The sequence below is a fragment of the Corythoichthys intestinalis genome, chromosome 11 (genome assembly GCF_030265065.1).
Source record: "Corythoichthys intestinalis isolate RoL2023-P3 chromosome 11, ASM3026506v1, whole genome shotgun sequence".
Taxonomy (NCBI): domain Eukaryota; kingdom Metazoa; phylum Chordata; class Actinopteri; order Syngnathiformes; family Syngnathidae; genus Corythoichthys; species Corythoichthys intestinalis.
Window position 1 is genome coordinate 53117746 of NC_080405.1, and position 26520 is coordinate 53144265.

Here is a 26520-nt window from a genome sequence, read left to right on the forward strand (position 1 = left end):
GCAGAAAAAAAATAACAATCGTTACAAAAAAATGCTATGAATTTTAATGTTCCTTTTGTTGCGGGGCTAATTATTTATCCTCCTTTTGCGTTTGTTTACTAAACATTTACATGATTCGGCAGCTGAGGCTGAATCCAGTCCGCCGGAAGATGAAGAAGAGAAGGCACAAGACAGACCCGAGGAGGACGCCAAGGAGCCAAGGGACTCGGGCTGTTACGAGAGCTCAGAACACCTGGATGTTAAGCCTGAGGAGGTTCAACCAGAGGAGAAGATTCACCATGAGGAGTCAGAAACTGGCAAGGAGACGGAACACGAGATTTTGGATGACGTCCAACAACACCTTCAAGAACTGAGTGTTCAAGAAACTTGAGCCGAATCATGTACTGTAATTTTTGGACTATAAATATTACATTGTATTTTTTCCACCGCAGACAGAGCGCTCTCCGTTGTGGTCGCATTACGAATCAAAACAAAAAAATAGTCCTGCTCAGAGGTGGGTAGTAATGTGTTACATGTACTCTGTTACATTTAGTTGAGTAACTTTTTGAGAAAAATATATTTCCAAGAGTTACTTCATTAAGCCATACTTTTACGTGAGTAGATTTGTGAAGAAAAAATGCTACTCTTACTCCGCTAGTTTGGGCTACACAAGAGTCATTCAATTTTGCCTTTTTATTCTTCAAATTAGATTTTTTTTGGCTTGCGATGCCAAGAGCAGCTCTACCAATGAGACGTCGCAACAATAATCACATGACTCCATGACACCAATCAGATGAAAGCTTGCCGTTCTATGATCACGCCAGCCTGTTCAATCACGTGGTGTCTTTAAAGCACAGTTTAAAAAAAAGGAACATTTGACATACAGTCCCTGACAAAAGTCTTGTCGCTTATCCATTTTGTAGAAACGATTGCTAATAACTAGGGCTGTCAAAATTATCGCGTTAACGCGCGGTAATTAATTTTTTTAATTAATCGCGTTAAAATATTTGACACAATTAACACACATGCCCCGCTCAAACAAATTTAAATGACAGCACAGTGCAATTTTACTTGTTACTTGCGTTTTTTGGAGTTTTGTCGCCCTCTGTTGGTGCTTGGGTGCAACTGATTTTATGGGCTTAAGCATCCATGAGCATTGTGTAATTATTTACATCAACAATAGCGAGCTACTAGTTTATTTTTTGACTGAAAATTTAACAAATTTTATTAAAACAAAAACATTAAGAGGGGTTTTAATATAAAATTTCTATAACTTGTACTAACATTTATCTACTACGAGTCTTTCTATCCATGGATCGCTTTAACAGAATGTTAAAAATGTTAATGCCATCTTGTTGATTTATTGTTTTAATAAACAAATACAGTACTTATGTACAGTATGTTGAATGTATATATCCGTCTTGTGTCTTATCTTTCATTTACAGAAAAATATGGCATATTTTACAGATGGTTTGAATTGCGATTAATTACGATTAAATAATTTTTAAGCTGTAATTAACTCGATGAAAATTTTTAATCGTTTGACAGCCCTACTAATAACCTGACTTTTAATTATTCAATTGGTTTCAGAAATGGTTCATATGAAAGCTAAGACCCTGCCAAATGATGCTGAATGTACAAAAATATATTTGTTTCATAAATGAAGACATAAAGGTCAAATTTTGGCAAGACAAAAGTTTTGTTGCCTACAGAAAGTAGTGTGAAAATTGAATAAAAAATGTACTTCAAATACAAAAATGTTACATAAGCGAATTAAGTAGTGGTGCTGTAAGATCCAAATTGAATATTTTGTATGACTTCCATGGGCTTGAAGGACTGCATCCATGCGGTTCGGCAAGGATTCATCCATTCAACATCATTTGGGAGGGTCTAAGCTTTCATATGAGCCATTTCTGAAACCAATTGAATAATTAAAATTCAGGTTATTAGCAATTGTTTCTACAAAATGGATAAGCGACAAGACTTTTGTCAGGGACTGTACATGTGATATCTACCGTAGCATCATGTAGGCGTAGTTTGTAGACTATCGGCTTCAGTCAAGTTTTATTGGAGCCACCTAGCATTGCGTTTGGAATGGCGTCACAACTCCCACTCTGCTCTCTCTGTGACTTTTCTGGCGTCATTCAACCAACGTAGTAACGCATAGTAATGCATGCCTTTACATCCTCAGTAACGGAAACAGCGTTGCATTAATTAGATTACTCACTACTGAAAAAAATAACGCTGTTAGTAACACCGTTATACTCTAACACCAGTTTTAACAACACTGCTAAGCAGGCACCATTGACTCCAGCTACAGTGCCTTGCAAAAGTATTCGGCCCCCTTGAATCTTGCAACCTTTTGCCACATTTCAGGCTTCAAACATAAATATATGAAATTTAATTTTTTTGTCAAGAATCAACAACCAAGTGGGACACAATCGTGAAGTGGAACAACATTTATTGGATAATTTAAACTTTTTTGACAAATAAAAAACTGAAAAGTGGGGCGTGCAATATTATTCGGCCCCTTTACTTTCAGTGCAGCAAACTCACTCCAGAGGTTCAGTGAGGATCTCTGAATGATCCAATGTTGTCCTAAATGACCGATGATGATAAATAGAATCCACCTGTGTGTAATCAAGTCTCCGTATAAATGCACCTGCTCTGTGATAGTCTCAGGGTTCTGTTTAAAGTGCAGAGAGCATTATGAAAACCAAGGAACACACTAGGTTAGGTCCGAGGTACTGTTGTGGAGAAGTTTAAAGCCGGATTTGGATACAAAAAGATTTCCCAAGCTTTAAACATCTCAAGGAGCACTGTGCAAGCCATCATATTGAAATGGAAGGAGCATCAGACCACTGCAAATCTACCAAGACCCGGCCGTCCTTCCAAACTTTTCTTCTCAAATAAGGAGAAAACTGATCAGAGATGCAGCCAAGAGGCCCATGATCACTCTGGATGAACTGCAGAGATCTACAGCTGAGGTGGGAGAGTCTGTCCATAGGACAACAATCAGTCGTACACTGCACAAATCTGGCCTTTATGGAAGAGTGACAAGAAGAAAGCCATTTCTCAAAGATATCCATTAAAAGTCTCGTTTAAAGTTTGCCACAAGCCACCTGGGAGACACACCAAACATGTGGAAGAAGGTGCTCTGGTCAGATGAAACCAAAATTGAACTTTTTGGCCACAATGCAAAATGATATGTTTGGCGTAAAAGCAACACAGCTCATCACCCTGAACACACCATCCCCACTGTCAAACATGGTGGTGGCAGCATCATGGTTTGGGCCTGCTTTTCTTCAGCAGGGACAGGGAAGATGGTTAAAATTGACGGGAAGATGGATGCAGCCAAATACAGGAACATTCTGGAAGAAAATCTGCACAAGACCTGAGACTGGGACGGAGATTTATCTTCCAACAGGACAATGATCCAAAACATAAAGCCAAATCTACAATGGAATGGTTCAAAAATAAGCGTATCCAGGTGTTAGAATGGCCAAGTCAAAGTCCAGACCTGAATCCAATCGAGAATCTGTGGAAAGAGCTGAAGACTGCTGTTCACAAACACTCTCCATCCAACCTCACTGAGCTCGAGCTGTTTTGCAAGGAAGAATGGGCAAGAATGTCAGTCTCTCGATGTGCAAAACTGATAGAAACATACCCCAAGCGACTTGCAGCTGTAATTGGAACAAAAGGTGGCGCTACAAAGTATTAACGCAAGGGGGCCGAATAATATTGCACACCCCTCTTTTCAGTTTTTTATTTGTTAAAAAAGTTTAAATTATCCAATAAATTTTGTTCCACTTCACGATTGTGTCCCACTTGTTGATTCTTGACAAAAAATTACAATTTTATATCTTTATGTTTGAAGCCTCAAATGTGGCGAAAGGTTTCAAGGTTCAAGGGGGCCGAATACTTTTGCAAGGCACTGTAGCTTAGCGACTGAGCCTAATGTAAAAAATTCTGAACTTCCCCTTTAAGAAAGCTTGTTTTATGCAGGTGAAAGATTTTTGTTCGTGTTTCAGATAGAGACAGATATAATAATAAGACAGTATGGTTTATTTACCAGACATATTGATCATGAAAAAGTGGAGTAACTGGAATGAAATACATGGAATCACAGTGTTAAGACCAAACAAAGTGAACATAAATAAAGAGTACTGTAGTCGTATACATAATGTACTAGATATATATTGTAGATCAGAGCAATCGGATCCGACGATGGAAAAATTCACCCCCTTTTGAAGGAAATCATCTGATTGGATATGGTTATAAATATCTGTCACATACTGTACATTCAATCTCCTTTAGGGTTCACGAATATCAGTCCTCGTTCCTACACGATTCCATCTAGTTGCAAAGAAAATCAGCTGCCGGGAATGACAAAATTTCCCAAATGATGAATTCCTTCTCCACTTGGATCATTAAAAAAATGTGATTAATACTACATCAGAAATCTTTTTTTTACCGCGTATATAGTGGCAGCATCCGATACTCATCGCATGTACAGTTCACAAACACTTGTTCTTTCTCGCATACAACACGACAGTGCACAATCACAAACTCGCTACCATCATTTTGAAACACCGAAAATGAGCTTTCGCGACATTTTTTCTTCATCGTCCAGATATGAAATCACTTTTTTTCTTCTTCGTAGAGCGCAGCAGTAGAGTGGACTGGCTCGAGTGTGGTATTTCAGTGTAAAGAAAAAAAAAATTAGCCAACCTTCTGCTTTTCACTGCATCTACTCTTGTAAATATACTGTATGTACAATTCAACAATGGCTTTGCTTGTTGTTTTTTGCTTCTTACTCAATCACAAATACTAATATCAAGCTTTTTATCCTTCCAAATTCCAAGGATGAGCAATACTAGCTTGAGATGATACCTTAATTGATTGGTTTTCTTGCTGGGAATTGAGCTAGCTTCTGTTAGCTTTGTCAGGGGTGGGACCTCTGGGATGATAATACACGATTTGCGTCACAATTCAATCTCAAGCCTGATTTATGCTTCTGTGTTCCGGTGACGGCGGAGCGACGGCGTAGACCAGGGGCGATTGAGGATTGCAGTAGTGCATAAATGTAAAAATTTATTGTTTTACAGAAAGCCACAATCAAATAACCCTTTCTGGATTCTTCACGGAACAAAAGTAGATAAAATAGAAATAATTATAGTTAGGGCTGTCAAAATTATCGCGGTAACGGGTGATAATTAATTTTTTAAATTAATCACGTTAAAATATTTGACACATTTAACGCACATGCCCCGCTCAGACAGATTAAAATGACAGCACAGTGTAATATCCATTTGTTACTTGTGTTATTTGGTGTTTTGTCGCCCTCTGCTGGTGCTTGGGTGCGACTGATTTTATGGGTTTCAGCACCATGAGCACTGTGTAATTATTGACATCGACAATGGCGAGCTACTAGTTTATTTTTTGAATGAAAATTTTACAAATTTTATTAAAACGAAAACATTAAGAGGGGTTTTAATATAAAATTTCTATAACTTGTAGTTATAGAAGTCCTTCTATCCATGGATCGCTTTCGCGGAATGTTAATAATGTTAATGCCATCTTATTGATTTATTTTTATAATAAATACAGTACTTATGTACCGTATGTTGACTGTATATATCCATCTTGTGTCTTACCTTTCCATTCCAACAATAATTTACAGAAAAATATGGCGTATTTTATAGACAGTTTGAATTGCGATTAATTACGATTAATTCATTTTTAAGCTGTAATTAACTCGATTGAAAAAAATTGTCGTTTGACAGCCCTAATTTATATACAATATACTTATATTGAAAATATTTGTAGTTTTTGAAAATAGGCCCCCTACGGAGCAGCCCCGCACCCCCTTCCGCGACAACTGATAGTGATGTCTATGGTTGAAGCGTAGGCTACACAGAAGACGTTTGTGCATGTTTGAAAATGGCCGTGTCGTTGTGTTGAACCGGAAACAACTTTCTGAGCGAACCAATCACAGTCATTCGACATTCAAGTCAGGATCTGTTGGAGATGCACGTCAGGCTACGACGAAATCGGGTCTGCGTTAACGGCGTAGGTCCGTAGTCAAAGCTACGCAGAAGGATAAATCAGCCTTCACACTCAGGGATGTGACAATATATTGAAAAAGTGATATATCAAGATAACTTGTAGCCCAAAAGGTTATCGATATGCAACTGCCAAAATCGATATATTGTTTTAAAAAGGTGTCACTGTCACCGTGTCAATAAAAAATTATGTCAAAAAACTCAATTTATGTCCAACTCAGATCTATTCAAAAGTGAGATAATTTGCCGGATGGCACAAAATGACATCCGTCATAAGCATTCATCAATGCTCACAGCAGTGTCATGTCATATTTATGTTAGTCCTATGACAGGCTTATGGCGCTACTGTCAAATAAAGTGTTACCAAATGCCATAACTAGTGATTAATGAAACAACTGGAACAGTAACTGAAGAAATAATTAGCACAGAATATGAATTTTGATTGTTACATACATCTGTAGCACTGCAATGCATGCTAGGAGGCATGTTGCACAAAAACAGTGTTGACAGCAGGCGGCAGCAGAGGTTAACTATCTCACCCAAAGAAGCAGTGATGGCCAAATGAAGCTTCTTGAAGTAATGAAGCTTCGCATCAATTGGTTCAAGGCTTCATGGTCATTTTTGGTCTTATGGCAGTCTTATGACGCCGCTGTTAAAGAAAGTGTTACCAGTTAATATCTTTTGGTATAAATATCCCATTATACTGTGAGGACAGCTGTGGCTTGTTTTTGAATGCGGCTTATCTAGATTGAACAAATGCCGTTTTTGTGTCAAATTTGGTGGTTGGCAGCTTATCGTCAGATGCGCCTAATAGTCTCAAAATTACGGTATCTAGATTGATATTGGTCTAGTGGAAAAACGTGGTTCCGTTCTTTTTTCAGTGACAACATTTTAATTCATAGATCGGTTATTGGCTGGGTCATATCGATCGTTGAACCCATGTGTCAATTTTACGACTTACCATCAATTTTTCAAGCTAGTTTAATCATAGCAACAAAGTAAAGCCCGCTTTCCTTAACTATCGGATGCAGAGTACGTTTTTTTGTGTTTTGAGTTTAACACTGTTTGGGCGTCTCTGTTTACAAACGTCTGATGCGTCCATTTTTAAGGCACGGTTGCTACTAGGGTTGAAGAATATTAAAAGCCACACCCACCCACATATAGAAATGGTGAAGATATTGCGTAAAGCGAGTGTCACAGACTACTAAACAGGTACGCATATTTAAAAAAAAATAAAAAGGGAAAGACAGTTGTCTCCATTGCTAGTAACTAATGTTGCACCAATGCCGATACTAGTACCAATACGGCATTTCATCGTCTGAAGTTGATTGGACGTCTAGCGCCGTCAATGGCAGCCAGTTTCAGTTTTGAAAAATTTAATATACTGTATTCTTCCCCTGGTGAAGATGCGCCCTCTAATCTAGTAGATGTCCAATCCACTGGAAATTGGAGGGTGGCAGCGAATGAACATTTACTGCCACCCTTCCACTTCCAATGGATTGGACATTTAGCGACGTCAAAAGCAGCCAATGGGTTAAAAAGACAATTTTTTTCCCTCTGGCCAAGATGCAACCTCCCACCAATTAGCAGAAATCCAATTCATTTGCTGCCCATCTACTCATTTCAAATGGCTTGGACGTCTAGTATGAAGGACCAAATGGGACAGAATGGAATACACAGTTCGGAAAATAAGTATTTGAACCGCCGAATGATGGGCGGATTTGAATCTGTCATGGTAGGTGTGTGTCAACTGTTGAAGACAATCTAAAGAAAAAATCTAGAAATCACAGTGTATGATTTTTTTTAACAATTTATTTGTATTAACGTGCTGCAGCTAAGTATTTCAACACCCGAAAAAATCTATGTTAATATTTAGTACAGTAGCTTTTGGTCAAATGTTTCCTGTAACTTTTCATCAGGTTTGCACAGACTGCAGCAGGGATTTTGCACCACTGCTCTACACAGATCTTCTCTAGATCAATCAGGTTTCTGGGCTGTCACTGAGAAACACGGCGTTCTAGTTTCCTTCAAAGATTTTCGATTGGGTTTAGGTCCGGAGACCAGAACTTTGATATGTTTTTACAAAGCCACTTGCCTGTCTGCTTCGGGGTATTGTCATATTGGAAGACCCAGTCACGACCCATTTTCAATGCTCTAAGTGAGGGTAGGAGGTTACTCCCCAAAATCTCACAATACATGGTCCTGGTCATCCTCTCCTTAATACAGAGCAGTTGTCCCATGGGCAAAAAAACACCCCCAGAGCATGATGGTACCACCCCTATACTTCACAGTAGGGATGGTGTTCTTGGGATAGTACTCATCATTCTTCTTCCTCCAAATACTATGAGTGGAATTAAGATGAAAAAGTTGCATTTTGATCTCATTTGATCACATGACTTTCTCCCATGACTCTTCTGGATCATCCAAATGGTCGTTGGCAAACTTAAAACTGGCCTGCAGACATGTGCTAGCTTAGCAGGGGAGCCTCCCACCCCATGCGTGATTTTAAACCATGACGTCTCACCAACTGTAACCTTGGAAATTGTGGTCCCAGCTCCTTTCAGGTCTTTGACCAGCTCCTCCTGTGTGGTTCTTGGCTGTTTTCTCACCATTCTTAGGATCACTGAGACCCTACAAGGTAGATCCTGCATGGAGCCCCAGTCCGAGGAAGATTGAAAGTCATGTTTAGATTCTTCCGTTTTCTAATAATTGCTCCAACGGTGGATCTTATATCACCAAGCTGCTAGGCAATTGCCCATTAACCCTGTCCAGTCTTGCAGAGGTCTACAATTCTGTCTTTGGACAGCTCTTCGGTCTTGACAATGTTAGGATTTGGAGTCTTCTTGAATGTATGGGGTGGACAGGTGTTTATATGCTAACCGCCTCAAACAGGTCAAAAAGCCAGACTCAAAAAGTCCACCTCAACTCTACTTATTCGTTGGACTTTTTAAAGGTGACTAACAGGTCTTTGAGGCTCACAATTCTAGCTAATAGACATGTGTTCAAATACTTATTTGCAGCAGTATGTAGGAGATAGTACCTTTTCTCGTAGGCACCCTCTAACTGTTTGCATTATTTTAACACACTTAATATCTTTTCTCGTATTTACCGATCGACTGTATTACTGTAACACACTTAATATAATCAATCGAGGAATAGTATCATTTCTCATATTTACTGTTTGACTATTTGTATTACTCTAACACACCCAATATAAAATAAATAGCACTTATACTATAGTTTCAGGAAAACAAGCAGAATATAGGGCATAAGAGCTACATGACGCCTTCTTCTCACGGAAGCCTAACATGTGCGTCATGCAACTGATTGAGCAAGATTGACGCTGACAAGCCCACATCTGCACCACCAACTCTCGCAATCAGTTCTCCTGCACAGTCCAGAACAAAAGGGCAGGACGCCCTATCCCAACACAAGCAACACTGGAGAACGCCTGATATCCAACTGATAACACGACTGATAAAACTCCAAGAACCCATTTGACGCTGAGGTGGCAAAATCCACAACCCTCGTTGCCCTGACAACAGTAACTCCCGAATCCTTCTGTCCAATCCACAAACAGACAATAATCCTAAACAACGCCCAAACACACCCTTCTTCTGCCCAAAGCCCGCCCCGCGAGAGCCTTAAAAAAGACAATGTTTAACAAATCGTTGTCATTTTTTTCTCGGGAACTTTTTGTTGACTTGTGATATGGTGACCCTGAATCCTCGCCTGGGTCGCTCTGTGCTGCATGATCGCTGTCGACCTGAATAAATTGTCAACTTGTGCTTCGAAGCCTTTTTCCAGCTTTCAAAAATGGAGTCAGTACAAGGGGTTAAGACTAAGGTGAACGCACAGATTTGGGCCTTTTGGCCGGGTTGTTGGGTTCTCACCGGCCCGGGTCACTGGAGCTGAGCCAGCGCGGGTCTGGCGGTTCAGGTGGCGTGATTCCGCTACAATATAAATTGTTTAAAAAAATCATACACTGTGATGTCTGGATTTTTTTTAGATTGTCTTTGACAGTGGACAAGCACCTACCATGAAAATTTCAAACCCGCCCATCGTTTCTCAGTGGGAGAACTTGCAAAATTGCAGGGTGTTCAAATACTTATTTTCTTCACTGTAGAACTAAATCGGTTGATAAATACTTAAATGTATGAATAATTAATTAAAATGGGAAATGAATAAATCTGTCATTAAATGTGTCATTATTTCATTAAAATACTAGTCCATTTAATGTTTAAAAAATTGAGTTTCAGCACTTCATGAGTTGATTTTATCCGTCAAACTCACTCGTATTCTCTCATCTTGTATTTTAATGAATTAATGACATTTTTATTAGGGCTGTCAAAAATATCGCGTTGACGGGCGGTAATTAATTTTTTTAATTAATCACGTTAAAATATTTGACGCAATTAACGCACATGCCCCGCTCAAACAGATTCAAATGACAGTACAGTGTAATGTCTGCTTGTTACATGTTTTTTTGGTGTTTGGCGCCCTCTGCTGGCGCTTGGGTCCAACTGATTTTATGGGTTAGTACAATAAGTGAGCATGGTGTAATTATTGACATCAACAATGGCGAGATAATAGTTTATTTTTTTTGACTGAAAATTTTACAAATTTTAATAAAATGAAAACATTGAGGGGGTTTAATATAAAATTTCTATAACTTGTACTGACATTTATCTTTTAAGAACTACAAGTCTTTCTATCCATGGATCGCTTTAAGAGAATGTTAATAATGTTAATGGCGTCTTGTTGATTTATTGTTATAATAAACAAATACAGTACTTATGTACCATATGTTGAATGTATATATCCGTCTTGTGTCTTATCTTTCCATTCCAACAATAATTTACAGAAAAATATGGCATATTTTATAGATGGTTTGAATTGCGATTAATTACGATTAATTTTTAAGCTGTAATTAACTGGATTAAAAATTTTAATCGTTTGACAGACCTAATTTTTATATATTTAATTCCCATTTAAATTAATAATGACACATTTAAGTATAACTCCATTTATACAAGTCATTCTGTCCCATTCAGTCCTCCATAGTCATTAAGCCCCAACACGTTAAGCAGTGTCTTACGGTTAAGGTTAACCCTAAACCCTGTTGCTTTACCCAAACGCTAACCCTAACCTTAACCCTAACCCTAAACCAATGACTGCAATTACTATATATTCAAGTGAGTATGCAGTAATATAGTATTAAAAGAAACTGTATGTATGTATTTTTTTAAAAACGTGGAATTGGTAGTGTCGGCGTTGGTCGATACCACACAGAATCGGGAGCCAGAAAACGGTATCGGTGCAACGCTACTAGTAACAGTACTAAATGCAGCAGTTCACAGAATACAAGGTAGACGTTCAATTTGCCTGCCGTTCGAATACGTCAGCTACACACAAACACCGCTCGTCCGGCCTTGTTGATTTGCATAGAGCATGTAATGTGTGCGCAACGGGAAAAAGGGGACAGTACGGAATGAGGATTTACACGTGTAGACAAGCAAAAATGTCTTTGCCGGCCGCTTGCGGGGAGTATATTGGCCGCTCACACTGAAAGTTAATACGAGGTTTAGGATGGAAGTCATTGGGCGGTAGCTCCCGTGGGTTTGTCATGCATTCTCTCCTCTCTCGGTGAGACGTGTCAAGCTGAGTGCGGGGGAGACGGGAAGACGCTGACGTTTCTGTGAATTCGCTCCTCTCCCCGAAGGAGTCACTCATATAGGGGAAAGAAAGAACCGAGTCATTGTGAGTGTTCCTGAGCGGACGGGACTCGCCGGAACGCGGTTAGTGGTTCCTATCCTTGGCGACGGAGGCCTCGGCGTCCGTCTCCGGGGAAGCCAGAGGCGGGACGGAGGAAGAGGGAGGACGACGGTCGTCGGGCGATGAGGGGGTGTGCTCTGCAGAGGTGCCGACGCTCGGCTTGGCCTCGTCGGGCGTGTGTTCGTTTGGGATCAGCGGCGCCGTGGTTTTCTGGAAGACAAATATGTTCCAAATTAAAGGTCAACCAAAAAAAAAAAAAATAATTCAGCCCATTGCCATAGGGGTGCGGCAACCCCAACAGCAGGTGACTGTGTGCCGGATCTGGCCTCAGCTTGCCAGATTCACATAGCAATAACACTCGCTGAACGTCAGTTCGCCAGATGTTGCCGGGATCGTCAATCTAACAGTCCAAATGAGAGATTACGCACTGTTCTGGGGCGGACCGTGCAGACCGGACACGCTAAAAATCTTGAAATTTAACAGTCGACCTGTGACGTCACAGCAGCGCACACCCTGTAGGCAGGCATCCGCACTGCGACACTAAACAGGAGAACACCCAGAAGTCAGGACACAGCATCTCGGCGTACGGCAAGTTTTCATGGTAAGTGCTTATTTCAAAGTAATTATCGTCTTTTGAAGTCACTGCTTGACTGTTAAACAAGTTATTCAATCGAGCGTTAACGTTACCCAGACAGCAAAATTTAACTGGAGCAGACATGGCTAATTTCGTTAAACGGATCCGCCCCAGTATGTATTTGAACTAGGGCTGTCAAAATTATCGCGTTAACGGGCGTTAATCATTTTTTAAAATTAATCACGTTAAAATATTTGACGCAATTAACGCATGCAATGAATGACCCGCTGGCATATTGCCTCAAACATTACAATGAGGCCGTTTATGGACATTAAGAGTGAAGAAAATGCCACCGGCCGCTTGGGGGCAGTGCCATTCCATACTCATGTTATGTCTTCTAAACGTGGGGGAATTAGCAGGTGTGAGACGTTTGTGCTGTATTCACAATGCAATGCAAATTGCTATTTGTTCTCCACGCATATTTCGGTAAGTTTTCTTTCTTTTAATGGCAATTATGTGTCTCTTGTTTTATTTTGGGTAAGATATGTACAGATGTATGTTATACAATAAAGGCGAGCGGACACAGGCGTTCTTTGGACCGCGCCGTTTATTGGCATAAGCTTCGGCAACTCCTTCACAACAAACATAAGTATCGTTTAGTGAAGGCACAACAAAAATAATATTCCTATCTCTCTCAAAAAAAAAAAAAATGTTCACAAAAAGAAAAGCACTTCAGTCTATAGTAATGAGGCCCTATTCTGACACACAGTTAAACAACAATGCAAAATGAACTGGCATTCCTTATCAAAATAGCTATGCAAAATACACGTAAAACTTTTCACTCTATTTTTATTATTGTTATTTTTATTCTTATTATTATTATTATATTAACTCTACTTTTGATTGAAAATTTTACAAATTTTATTAAAACGAAAACATGAAGAGGGGTTTTAATATAAAATTACTATAACTTGTAACTATAACATTTATCGTTTAAGAACTACAAGTCTTTCTATCCGTGGATCACTTTACCAGAAAGAATGTTAATAATGCCATTTGTGGATTTATTGTTACAATAAACAAATACAGTACTGATGTACAGTATGTTGTATGTATATATCCGTCGTGTGTCTATCTTTCCATTCCAACAATAATTTACATAAAAATATGGCATATTTTAGAGATGGTTTGAATTGCGATTAATTGCGATTAATTACTTTTTAAGCTGTAATTAACTGGATTAAAAATTTTAATCGTTTGACAGCCCTAATTTGAACATAAACTCAGAATGTATTAAAATGCCGGCTCAGCAAACAGTTTGGGCCAGAACTGGTCCAAAGTAGCAGAAACCACATTCATGAAAGGCCCGGATATGGAACATGTTACCCAATCTGGGCCAGATTTGTATCAAAACGGTTTTCAGTATTAAATTTGGAGTCCATTTTGTTCAATGTATCATTCTGTAACGTGTTTATATTGTATTTATACGGTCAACCACTAAATTGCCATAACAGTAAGTATTTTATTCGATAGTCCTTTATCATTGAATCATTTGTAATCACAAATATTTGTCATCCCTAGGTCCACAGCTCAGGACCTGAGGCTGCACAGTAACTTGGGAAACCCTTGAACTCTCTCTCAATAGCTGGTGCATTCAAGTGTTCTGCAATGTCTGCAAGCTAAGTAATTCAAAATTTCTCGCAGAACGACATATGGAGGGGGAAAGCATTTACTCTGTATTGCATTAAATGTTTCAATGTTGGAATACTCTTATGGCCCCTGCTCCCTGAGCCCTTCTCCTCTTCCTTGTGGTGGTGTATGCGTATCACTGCCTTAATTGCAGGATTGGACAGGTGGGTGAGCCTGCGACCAGGTGTTGATGATCACCGTCAGCAGCTTACTTAAACTGGTCCTTGGCCGCACATCATCGCCGGATCAACAACTCAACTCCACGAGTTTGTGACTCCAGCTTTCAGCTAGCGAAGAATATTGTAATCCTGATACTGAGCTCATTTTGATATTTTTCCCCAAGATTCTGGACTGCTTGCCTTCCAGAACGCCTGCCTGGCCGATCACCTATTGTATGACCAAACTGCCAACCGGATTCTCCAGACACTATCTGCCACTCCATCTAACCGTCAATACACTCTTGTTTGCATCCCGTCTCTGCGCTTGGGTTACCCCAGAACCTTAACAAATACAGTCTGTTATTTACAGTCTAAAAATGGGCCATCTTGAATGTGGAGTTGCTTGTTCCAATTAAATAATCTTTTTATCCAGGCCATAGATTAATGTGGTTTCTGCTACTTTGGACCAGTTCTGGGCCAAAACTGTTTGCTGATCCGGCAAGTGAATCCATACTGAGTTTGGGCTATTGTTCAAAAAGACACTGGGGTGGATCCGGTTTACGAAATTTGCTGTACGCCTGACAGTGACTAGCGCCATCTAGTGTTAAAACTGAGAAGTGGAACAGAATGTAGGCTAAATTTAAGCTTTTTGTGCGGGCAATATTCAATGATATTTTTCATAATTTGCTGCAGACCAATAAAAAAGTATAAACAAGCTGCAGTTTGGACACCGCCGAGTCAGAATCTGGTTTAGGTGGATACAAGGAGGGCATCGCAGATGGGTAAGTGTGTGTGCGTTTTGCTCACAGTGGTTGGTTGAGCTGACTTGCTGTTGTTGGAGAAAGATAAAGAGGCGGAAGAGGAGGAGGACGGTGCAGCAGATGACACAGAAATGGGCAACTCTTCATTCATCAGGCCTCTTCTGTCCAAGACGCTAAAAAACAAAACAGGTGTACTGTTATGAAGTACATTCTTTTGTTGCTGTAAAAATAGGACTAGTTGAATACTGCTGTATTTTCAAAATGTACTCAACTGTACTTGTCATTTTTGTATGGTACAGTATGTGTTGAACTGTTTTTATTGGATGAGTAACATCAGAGGCGTAGCAAGAGTCCCCGGTGGCCCCAGGCAACATGGGGCCCTTCTGAGTCACGTGATACACATACATACTCACGCCGTATAATGAACACAAAGGTGGGGGGATGCGAGTGCACGCTGCGTGCACGTGCGGTCATCTTGGCCATAAAAGTGGCGAAAACTAAGCACTTTACACTGACTCATATGGATGTACTTACATTCGTTCTATAACTTAATAACTTCCGCCCCATATCCAACCTCCCTTTCATCTCCAAAATCCTCGAAAGAACAGTCGCCTCCCAACTCCACTCTCACCTATCCCAGAATAACCTTTATGAACAGTTTCAATCTGGTTTTCGCCCTCTACACAGCACTGAAACAGCACTCGTTAAAAAAAAACCAATGACCTCCTCATGGCAGCTGATTCTGGACTACTCTCCATTCTCATCCTCCTAGACCTATCTGCAGCCTTTGATACCATTAGTCACACCACACTCCTCCACCGGCTTTCCACTATCGGCATCACCCGCACCCTGTTGAACTGGTTTTCTTCCTACCTTTCTGAGCGCAGTCAATATATCCAACTAAAGTCATTTAAATCTAAACCCTCCCCTGTTACCTCCGGAGTGCCTCAGGGCTCTGTCCTGGGGCACCTACTCTTCATCAAATACCCACTTCCCCTTGGCAATATTTTTCGTAAATTCAACATCCACTTTCACTGCTATGCCGACGACACCCAACTTTACAGTTGTGGTCAAAAGTTTACATACACTTGTGAAGAACATAAAGTCATGGCTCTCTTGAGTTTCCAGTTATTTCTACAACTCTGATTTTTCTCCGATAGCGTGATTGGAACAGATACTTCTTTGTCACAAAAAATATTCATGAAGTTTGGTTTTTTTATGAATTTATTATGGGTTAACAGAAAAAGTGATCAAATCCGCTGGGTCAAAAATATACATACAGCAGCACGAATTAGCAATTTTGGCGAATCATTGACTTGAACAAGTCAGGAAAGTCACTTGGAGCCATTTCAAAGCAGCTGCAGGTCCCAAGAGCAACAGTGCAAACAATTGTTTGTAAGTATAAAGTGCATGGCACTGTTTTGTCACTGCCACGATCAGAAAGAAAACGCAAGCTATCACCTGCTGCTGAGAGAAAATTGGTCAGGAGGGTGAAGATTCAACCCAGAATCACCAAAAAGCAGATCTACCACGAGTTAGAAGCTGCTGGAACACAGGTGTCAGTGTCCACAGTCAAGCGTGTTTTGCATCTCCATGGACTGAGAGGCTGCCGTGCAAGAAGGAAGCCCTTGCTCCAAAAGCGGCACCTTAAGGCTCGACTGAAGTTTGCTGCTGATCACATGGACAAAGATAAGACCTTCTGGAGGAAAGTTCTGTGGTCAGACGAAACAAAAATCGAGCTGTTTGGCCACAACGCCCAGCAATATGTTTGGAGGAGAAAAGGTGAGGCCTTTAACCCCAAGTACACCATGCCTACCGTTAAGCACGGTGGTAGTAGTATTATGCTGTGGGGCTGTTTTGCTGCCAATGGAACTGGTGCTTTACAGAGAGTAAATGGGATAATGAAGAAGGAGGATTACCTTGAAATTCTTCCAGATAACCTAACGTCATCAGCCCAAAGATTGGGTCTTGGGCGAAGTTGGGTGTTCCAACAGGACAACGACCCCAAACACACATCATAAGTGGTAATGGAATGGCTAAATCAGGCTAGAATTAAGGTTTTCGAATGGCCTTCCCAAAGTCCCATTGAGAACTTGTGGACAATGCTGAAGAAACAAGTCCATGTCAGAAAGCCATGAAATTTAACTGAACTGCACCAATTCTGTCAAGAGGAGTGGTCAAACATTCAACCAGAAGCTTGCCAGAAGCTTGTGGATGGCTACCAAGAGCGCTTAATTGAAGTGAAAATGGCCAAGGGACATGTTACCAAATATTAGCGCTGCTGTATGTATATTTTTGACCCAGCAGATTTGATCACTTTTTTTCTGTTCACCCATAATAAAGTCATAGAAGAACCACACTTCATGAATGTTTTTTGTGACAATGAAGTATCTGTTCCAATCACTCTATCAGAGAAAAATCAGAGTTGTAGAAATAACTGGAAACTCAAGAGAGCCATGACATTATGTTGTTCACAAGTGTATCTAAACTTTTGACCACAACTGTACCTCACTTCTAAACCCTCCTCCTCTCTCCCGCCCTCCTCTCTGACTGACTGTATCACTGAAATAAAAATCTGGTTTACGCACAACTTCCTAAAACTTAACAGTAATAAAACCGAGGTGCTAGTCGTTGGCTCTAAATTCACCATCTCAAAAAACCATCACATTTCCCTAAACATTGACAACTCCACTGTTTCACCCTACCCCCAAGTCAAGACCCTAGGGAGTAATCCTCAAGAACACACTTTCCTTTCGATCGCACATCAATAACATCACCCGGATTGCCCACTTTCACCTCCGCACCATTAATCGCCTCCGCCCTTCCCTCACCCCACATTCTGCTGCAATTCTGGTCCACAGCCTTGTCACTTCCCGCCTGGACTACTGCAACTCTCTCCTCTTCGGCCTCCCTCATAAAACTCTCCATAAACTACAACTGGTCAGGAATTCAGCTGCCCGCATCATATCCCGTACCCCATCCATCCACCACATCACTCCAGTCCTCCAACAGCTTCACTGGCTCAGGGTCCACATTCAAATTCAGTTCAAAGTTCTCCTCCTCACATTCAAGGCTATCCATAACCTCGCCCCTCCATACTTGTCCGATGTCATTCATGTTACTACTCCCTCCTGTCCCCTTAGATCCTCCTCCTCCATACAACTGTCTGTCCCCCCCACTCGCCTCACCACCATGGGGAGCCGAGCGTTCAGCTGCCCGGCTCCTCGGCTTTGGAATTCACTCCCACCCGACCTCAGGAACATAGATTCCCTCCCCCTTTTTCAATCAAAACTCACCTGTTTAGACTAGCCTAATCACAATAATCAATAAGTTCTGTTTTTTTTAACTGCCTATATATCTCTTTTTGTATTTTAAATTTCCCTAAACGTTCTATATAGGGCTGTCCCAAACGACTAATTTTCTCCCGATTAGTCAGCCGACTACTTTTACGATTAGTCGACTAATCTTATAATTTTATTTTATTTATTTTATTTATTTTTTTACTAATTTAGCAATGAAATTTTTGTTGACACTTATCAATTCACAAAAAAATTTTGGAACACTTAAATTCTTTATCAAAGTACAAATAAACAGATAAATAATGATAATAAATCACAAATAAACAATGAGTTCAAATGCTGATAGAATTAACTTGTGCAAAAAAATGGAATGTAAACAGATTCAGAACACTGACTTCCACTTTCCAACATGATTCAAAACAATTCTTAAAAAAATACCTAGCATTTATATTATAGTATACTGTAGTACCATATATAATAGTATTATAATAATTATTCATTGCCAATCCGACTTTTCATAAAGGGTGTCATTTTAAAGGTATTCTTGGTGTAGAATCTGAAGTATGTGGGATTAACTCCAGAAATCGTTATTTATATGATGAACATGACATGCTTTTATTTTGAAATGTTCACCGGAAGTACTTTCGCTAAACCGCTAATTTAAGCTTTACACTCCGCAAAAAAGCACTTTTTGTCACTGCATGTGGTGTCAGTAATAGATTTTTTTTCCTTTTGCAAATGCTGTTAACCAGCGATTTTTCATGTTTGAAGTGTCACCTTTTAACTGCAAGTTTTGGAGAAGGCTGCCTGTTTTATAGCCGGCTAAAGTAGGTCGTCTTTTTTCCCTATTCACCTCAATGTAGCAATGCTAACGTATATAGTGTTTAATATAGATGTGTTTTCTTATTTTGTATGTCTGAACTTTAATTCTACAGCATGTTGATGAGAGAAAAGAACTGGAGTCTCATATGCCATCAGCACGCACGCACAAATGTGCGCGCGCACAGCGATAAAACGCAGCCGTGAAAATGACCGCCCTCATTTTTATTTACCATGCGATAAATTGACTCATTGCATATCGCGACAGGCTTAGCAACTTTAATAAAACATGTCATTAGTTAGTTAGATGGACTTACAATCTCCTGTCGTTATCATTCACGGCCGACGTGCAGCCAAGCTTGGCATTGAAGAGACAGGACACAACAGTGTACCCTCCTTCTTGTTTCCTTCTTTCTGTTTCTTTAAAAATAAGTCAATGTTTTGGACTCTCTGATGCGCTTTTTTGGCTTTGTGCCGCTTTCCCCGCTTGCATACCAAGCGTCCGACATTCTGAACTTTCCATGCATATATATTTTTAACCCTTCATTAACCGTCGACGGGATGTTGTGCTCGTCGATGGAGTCACGTCATCGATGACGTCGACTATGTCGACTACTCGGGACAGCTCTGGTTCTATACTTTCATTTTTTCACTTTTAATATGTTTAAATGTTTTAAATGATTGTAAGGTGATCTTGAGTGCCAGAAAGGCGCCTTCAAATAAAATGTATTATTATTATTAATATTATTATTGTTCATGGACACACACATTTTAACAGGTGTCCGTCCTCTGCTCAAAATGCCTATTCTCGCTCCCAGAATACGCAGCGCTTGTGACGTAGGACAATAACAGGACTGGTTGCTATGGGAACGTATGCATACCCAAGGAACCTTGCTAAAAGGAGTATTAAAATTGCTAATAAAACCGTTTAGGAATATTTTAGATGCATATATGTTATATTTTCTTATAGAGTATTCGACGAGGAATACGATAGACCCATTAATAGACTTTTTTGGGGAAAAAAAATCACCATTTCTTTAAGTAGTCGCATGAATAATGAGGTGGCCTGTGAAAATCAATGTAAAACAACTTGGCAAGGACTTTCCAGAGAGTACTTGATGAGTCGCTCTTTAAACTATTATATGGTATTAATAGCTGACTGGACTTTCTTAAACATGTATAATATATGTAACATGGCTTGCGCTGATTGGGATTAATAACAGAATCGTTAGATAATCTGCCAAATGTTTCCATGGTATTGAAACATTTCCTACACTTGTCATTGTGACAGTGCAGTAAAGCTGCGTGTGCTAAATCTATTGGCCCTCTGGGGGCCCTTGGCAATTGCCTGGTTTGCCTAATGGGAAGCGACACCCCTGAGTAACACCCTGAGGAATCCATCATATGTTAGACCAAGAGTTTAGTTAGTTTTATACATCACCAGCAAGGTCTAAGGAATCAAAAATGCCAAAAAAATGTAACCCTTTCATGCACAAACTATGAGCCCTTTTAATGTTTCTACTACATTTATACCGTACAGGGGTTACAAACCTGCTGCCCAGGAGCCAATTGTGGCCCACTGGACAATATTTTGATATATCTACTAAAACAAGAAGAGAATGCATCAAATTTAAGCACCGTGTATTGTTTGAAGCCATACCTTGGGTACGTAGGCCCACAGAGAACCTCGCAGCAGTTTTTAAAGATGTTCTTGTGACTGTATGGGTTCTGCACTCGGTTCTTTCCCGACCAAGATCCTTTAATCTGTCAGAACACAAAAAAACAAATTGAATATGTTGTTCTCTCTGTTATATCACGGATTATCGTTTAGACATTAACGGCTGTGTGTAAAGTTACTTTCAGGGGATGGTAAATTTACACACGGACTTCTGTATTTTTGGGACTAAAAGTCGCGCCTGAGTATAAGTCGCACCAGCCAACAAAAAAAAAAAGTCGCACCGGAACATGAGTCGCATTTTGGGGGGAAATTTAAGTTGATAAACTCCTACACCAAAAACAGACATTTCATCTTGAAAGGCAATTTCAAATAAAAATAGAATAGAGAACAACAGGCTGTATAAGTGTACGGTATGACCAGAGGCGTGGCAAGGGTGTCCGGGGGCCCCAGGCAACAAGCAACATGGGGCCCTTCTGACACACATACATACTCGCGCATTATAATGAACACAAAGGTGGGGGGGTGTGAGTGCATGCTGCATGCACGTGCGGCCATCTTTACCATAAAAGTGGTGAAAACTAAGCACTTTACACTAATATGGATCTACTTACATTCGTTCATGGACGCACACATTTTAACAGGTGGCCGTCCTCTGCTCGAAATGCGCACCTTACGCCTATTCTCGCCCCCAGAATACGCAGCGCTTGTGACGTAGGACAATAACAGGACTAGTTGTTATGGGAACGTATGCATACCCAAGGAACCTTGCTAAAAGGAGTATTAAAATTGCTAATAAAATCGTTTAGGATTATTTTAGATGCATATGTGTTATAGTTTTCTTATAGAGTACTCGACGAGGAATACGATAGACCCATTAATAGACTTTTTTGGAAAAATCACAATTTCTTTAAGTAGTCACATGAATAATGAGGTGGCCTGTGAAAATCAACGTAAAAGAACTTGGCAAGAGCTTTCCATAGAGTACTTGGCGAGTCACTCTTTAAACCAGGGGTCCCCAAACTACGGCCTGCGGGCTGATTACGGCCCGCCTCCTCATTTGGGCCAGCCCCCTGAACATTTTTTTTTTTAATTTTTTTACTTGTATTATTAATTTCCTGACTTTTTCTGTGAAGAACCCAGAGAGGGTTATTTGGTTATTATCCATTTAATTAAGAGTGTTATTGTTAAATTATATATATATATATATATATGGATATATATATATATATATATATATGGATATATATATATGGATATATATATATATATTAGGGCTGTCAAACGATTAAAATTTTTAATCGAGTTAATTACAGCTTAAAAATTAATTGTAATTAATCGCAATTAATTGCGATTCAAAACATCTATAAAATATGCCAGATTTTTCTGTAAATTATTGTTGGAATGGAAAGATAAGACACAAGATGGATATATATATTCAACATGTGCTACATAAGGACTGTATTTGTTTATTATAACAATAAATCAACAAGATGGCATTAACATTATTAACACTCTGTTAAAGCGATCCATGGATAGAAAGACATGTAGCTCTTAAAAGATAAATGTTAGTACAAGTTATAGAAATGTTATATTAAAACCCCTCTTAATGTTTTCGTTGTAATAAAATTTGTAAAATTTTCAATCAAAAAATAAACTAGTAGCCCGCCATTGTTGATGTCAATAATTACTTACACAATGCTCATGGGTGCTGAAGCATATAAAATCAGTCGCACCCAAGCGCCAGCAGAGGGCAGCAAAACTCCGCAAAACTCAATTAACAAGTGGGGTTTTCACTGTACTGTCATTTAAATCTGTCTGAGCGGGGCATGTGCGTTAATTGCGTCAAATATTTTAACGTGATTAATCAAAAAATTTAATTACCGCCCGTTAACGCGATAATTTTGACCGCCCTAATGCATATACCGTATTGGCCCGAATATAAGACGGTGTTTTTTGCATTAAAGTAAGAATGAAAACCTGGGGGACGTCTTATAACTGCGGCCTTAAAAAAAAAACAAAAAAAAACTGCGGCCTAGACATATACCCATTCACGACGCTGGATGGCGCCAGTCATCAATGAATCGAATGCTGAAGACGACTCCGGCATTTAACTCTGTTAAATGTTTAAATGTTCAGATATTAAGTTTTGAATGCGAAATTAAATGCCTTTTCTCTCAAATATATTGTTATAATCATTTGTTTCAGATGTATTGTAATTATTTTCTGTATAAAAATTAATTTGGTGTTCAAAAAGTCTTTTTTCAAACTTGAGTCTTGAAAAAGAGGGGGTCGTCTTATAATCGGGGTCGTCTTATATTCGGGCCAATACGGTATATATGTTTAATTATTTTATTTACTATTGTTGCGTGAAGACTCCAGAAAGAGTTATTTGATTGTGGCTTTCTGAAAAACGATTGTGGCTTTCTGAAAAACAATAAATTTTTACATTTAGGCACTCCTGCAATCGTCACACTTTTTCTGTTACAAACTGACCCCGGCCCCTCATCAGAGAAGGGAAAAGTTTGGGGACCCCTGCTTTACACAGTCATGTGGTATTAATAGCTGATTGGACTTTCTTAAACATGTATAATATACGTGACATGGTTAGCGCTGATTGGGATTGATAACAGATTCATTAGATAATCAGCCAAATGATTCCATGGTATTGAAACACTCCCTACAATTGTTGCTGCGACAGTGCAGTAAAGCTGCGTGTGCTAAATCTGTTGGCCCACTGGGGACCCCTGCTGGCTGGGGGGGATATTGCCTGGTTTGCCTAATGGGACGCAACGCCTCTGGGTATGACGCATAAACCACAAACTGAGATTGTGTCCGGTATGTTAATGTAAAACAGATATTAAGAGTTATTCAGACAACTATAGGATAAACAACATGCTAACAAGTTTACCAAACCATCAGTGTCACTCCATATTTAGCCCTTCTGAGTTGTTTTTATAAGTTGCCGCCAATGTTGAAATGTGATATGATACGACATGAGTTGCACTCCTGGCCAAACGATGAAAAAAACTGCGACTAATAGTCCAAAAAAGTACTTCAAATCTCTAAAGTGTCCCCCTTCCACTGTCAACAAACTATGCCATCTATCAACCATAAACATTGAGTGATAATCTGCGACTCCTCGCTAAAACGTAAAGGGGCGCACAGCAACTCTTTTCCGAACATTTTCCCCGGGCTTATACCTTATTCAAAAGCAGAGGTCTATTTTTAGATTTTTTTTTCCAGAGGCTAGGCTTTGACCTACTAAAAAGGATCCTGTCAAGGATTTAATGACTTCTGCATTAATGCCGCAACGCTTGCAAAGAGAGAGAGAGAAATAAAATTAATAATTCATTGATAAATTTGAGATGGTGTAAGACTCTTTCTGCATCTGATTTTTTTTCTTTTTCACCAACAGATTGCTGCCAAAATCTTCCATTAGAGTAGTGTCTATGTTAGCTCATTTGAAGGTGCTAGGCATCCAATTCATATTGCCTGGATTGGACGTCTAGCGCCGTCAATGGCACTGAAACCAGAGCATTCCGACCCAGGTAGAGCATTTGACTGTGATAAACTCAAACACTCTGCGTTCAAACGCCAGATTTAAGTGGAAAAAGGACAAAGGTTTTACTGCATACAAGCAGGCAGGGGTGTCAAGGTAATTATTATATAAAATTGCCCCATGCATGCACTATAAACGTGGGAAAAAAATGCATGGAAAAATTTGCGTAACTTTAGCTCAAAATATTTACGTAAAATGGATGATAACCGCCCGTTTTTTTTTTTTTTGTTTTCAACCCAGAATCTAGACTGTTCTCATAAGTGGATTTTATGGGGGTGGCAGGTGTCCGAAAAGTGTCATTGCATGTATTTGACTTTCCTATATATGTATATATAAAAGTTGAAAAGCAATAAAACTGCAACAAAAATTAATGAAATGAACAAAAATATATATTTTTATAATGGGTCGAAATTATTTTTCGAGCACCTTTAACGGTCATTTGCTTTGCATATAATTAAAAAAAAAAATTTTTGTTTAAAAAAATATATATTTTTAAAAAAATGTTTTTTTTCTTTGACCGAAAAGATTTTTTTTGATTGAAGCAACTTTTTGGGGGGATTGATTGATTTAGACACAAATGTCCTAACCATAATATGGCCGAAACACAAAAAGAATTGCTTCAATCAAAGAAAACTTTTTCAATGAAAAATGAAGTGTGCAGATGCAAATTTTTCAATCTCAAATATTTTTTCGCATTCAAAAACTTTTTCTGTGATTGGAATGTTTCTTTTTTTGATTGAAGTGATTTTCTTTTTTAAAATCTATATTTTTTTTGAAGCAAGTTATTCTTTCATTGAATAATAGACACCAATGTCCTAGCCAAAATGTGGCCCAAAAACACATCAACATTACTTCAATCAAAAAAACCTGACTTCAATTAAAAAAAAATTTTAAAAATCAAAGAAAAATAGCTTTCACATGCATTTTTTTTTGGGGGGGGGGGGGTTCGAGTTTCAAATTCATTTTTGCATTCAAACACATTGAGTTTCAAATTTATTTTTGCATTCAAACATTTTTTGGGTTGAATAATAAAGACACAAATCTACTGTACCCCCATATGGCTCCGGCCAGGGGATACCATTTTTGACTGGGGTAACTACATTGGCACGACACCGGCGGGCGTGCCATATTCAATGGATGACAATCTTGGCGAAAAGTATTGCCAAAGTATTGCCTAAGCAGCCTGATTTACAATACATGCTCAATGTGGTACACGCAAGGACAGAGGTTGAGTCAACTTTAATTCATTTTAACTGGCTTCAAGTGTAATTGAGTTATTGCCACCACCTGTTATGTGGCACAGGTAAGTAACAGGTGCTGGTAATTACACAAATTAGAGAAGCTTCCCATGATTTTTCAAAGGGTGTCAATACTTTTGTCTGACCCATTTTTGGAGTTTTGTGTAAAATGATAATGATTTCATTTTTCCATTCTCTTTTGTGTTTTTCATTAAAAGCAAAATAAATGAAGATATTACTACCAAAGCATTTGTAATTGCAATCATTTTCTGGGAGAAATTGAGAATTATCTGACAGAATTGCAGGGGTGTCAATACTTTTGGCCAGCAGTGTAAGTACATACTAGCTGTTTTACTGACTTTATTGGAAGACCATTAGCTTAAGAATACATAATATGTTGAATCCTCTCAACAACAACAACAAAAACGAGCAATGCAATCGTTTTTGAGCATACTTAACTGCTGCGTATCAATAATACATAAGCACAGATAACACTTTAGAGTATTGATCGCTTGTCCCACCCTTCTCAATCAATCAATAAGCCCCACATTTTGGCCTCATATGCTTTTGCTAAATGCCACACACCAGACGGGTGCGTTTAGCCGTCTTCTCAGGTCTGCTGTGCTCTGAGAAGCTTTTACCGCCAATGTTTATATCGTCAGATCACGTCTAGCCTCTTGTTCCAGGCTGTTTTTAGATTTCCCAGTGCTTTGCAGCCAATTTTTCACATGACTCGGCTGGTCTGTTGGTTGCATCTCTCTCGTAAAGACATTCATGGCCGCGTTGCGAACGGAGTGCTTAGCTGGCGCAAATGACCCTTAAAGCGGCTAGCGAAAAGACCTGTTAAAACTACACTTTATTGCTTTATTAAAAGTTACAAGGTAGGAAGATTGATTATTTAAATTCTAACAAAATGAGTTTGGTCA

General features: G+C 39.3%; 2 protein-coding genes across 2 annotated transcripts in view; one reads left to right on the forward strand and one right to left on the reverse strand.

The window, feature by feature from the left end:
* Positions 1 to 1919, forward strand: part of sash3 (SAM and SH3 domain containing 3) — a 29358-nt gene extending 27439 nt beyond the window's left edge. The window contains exon 9 of the mRNA XM_057849321.1: positions 123 to 1919. Coding sequence (XP_057705304.1) covers positions 123 to 370 — 248 coding nt within the window. The 3' untranslated portion in view covers positions 371 to 1919. The remainder of the gene's footprint in view (positions 1 to 122) is intronic.
* A 2104-nt stretch (positions 1920 to 4023) lies between these two features.
* The window catches only part of zdhhc9 (zinc finger DHHC-type palmitoyltransferase 9), an 81427-nt gene continuing 58930 nt past the window's right edge, over positions 4024 to 26520 (reverse strand). Inside the window, exons 7-9 of the mRNA XM_057849938.1 lie at positions 20780 to 20883; positions 15048 to 15174; positions 4024 to 12029 (exon numbers count right to left, since the gene is read on the reverse strand). Coding sequence (XP_057705921.1) covers positions 11844 to 12029; positions 15048 to 15174; positions 20780 to 20883 — 417 coding nt within the window. The 3' untranslated portion in view covers positions 4024 to 11843. The remainder of the gene's footprint in view (positions 12030 to 15047; positions 15175 to 20779; positions 20884 to 26520) is intronic.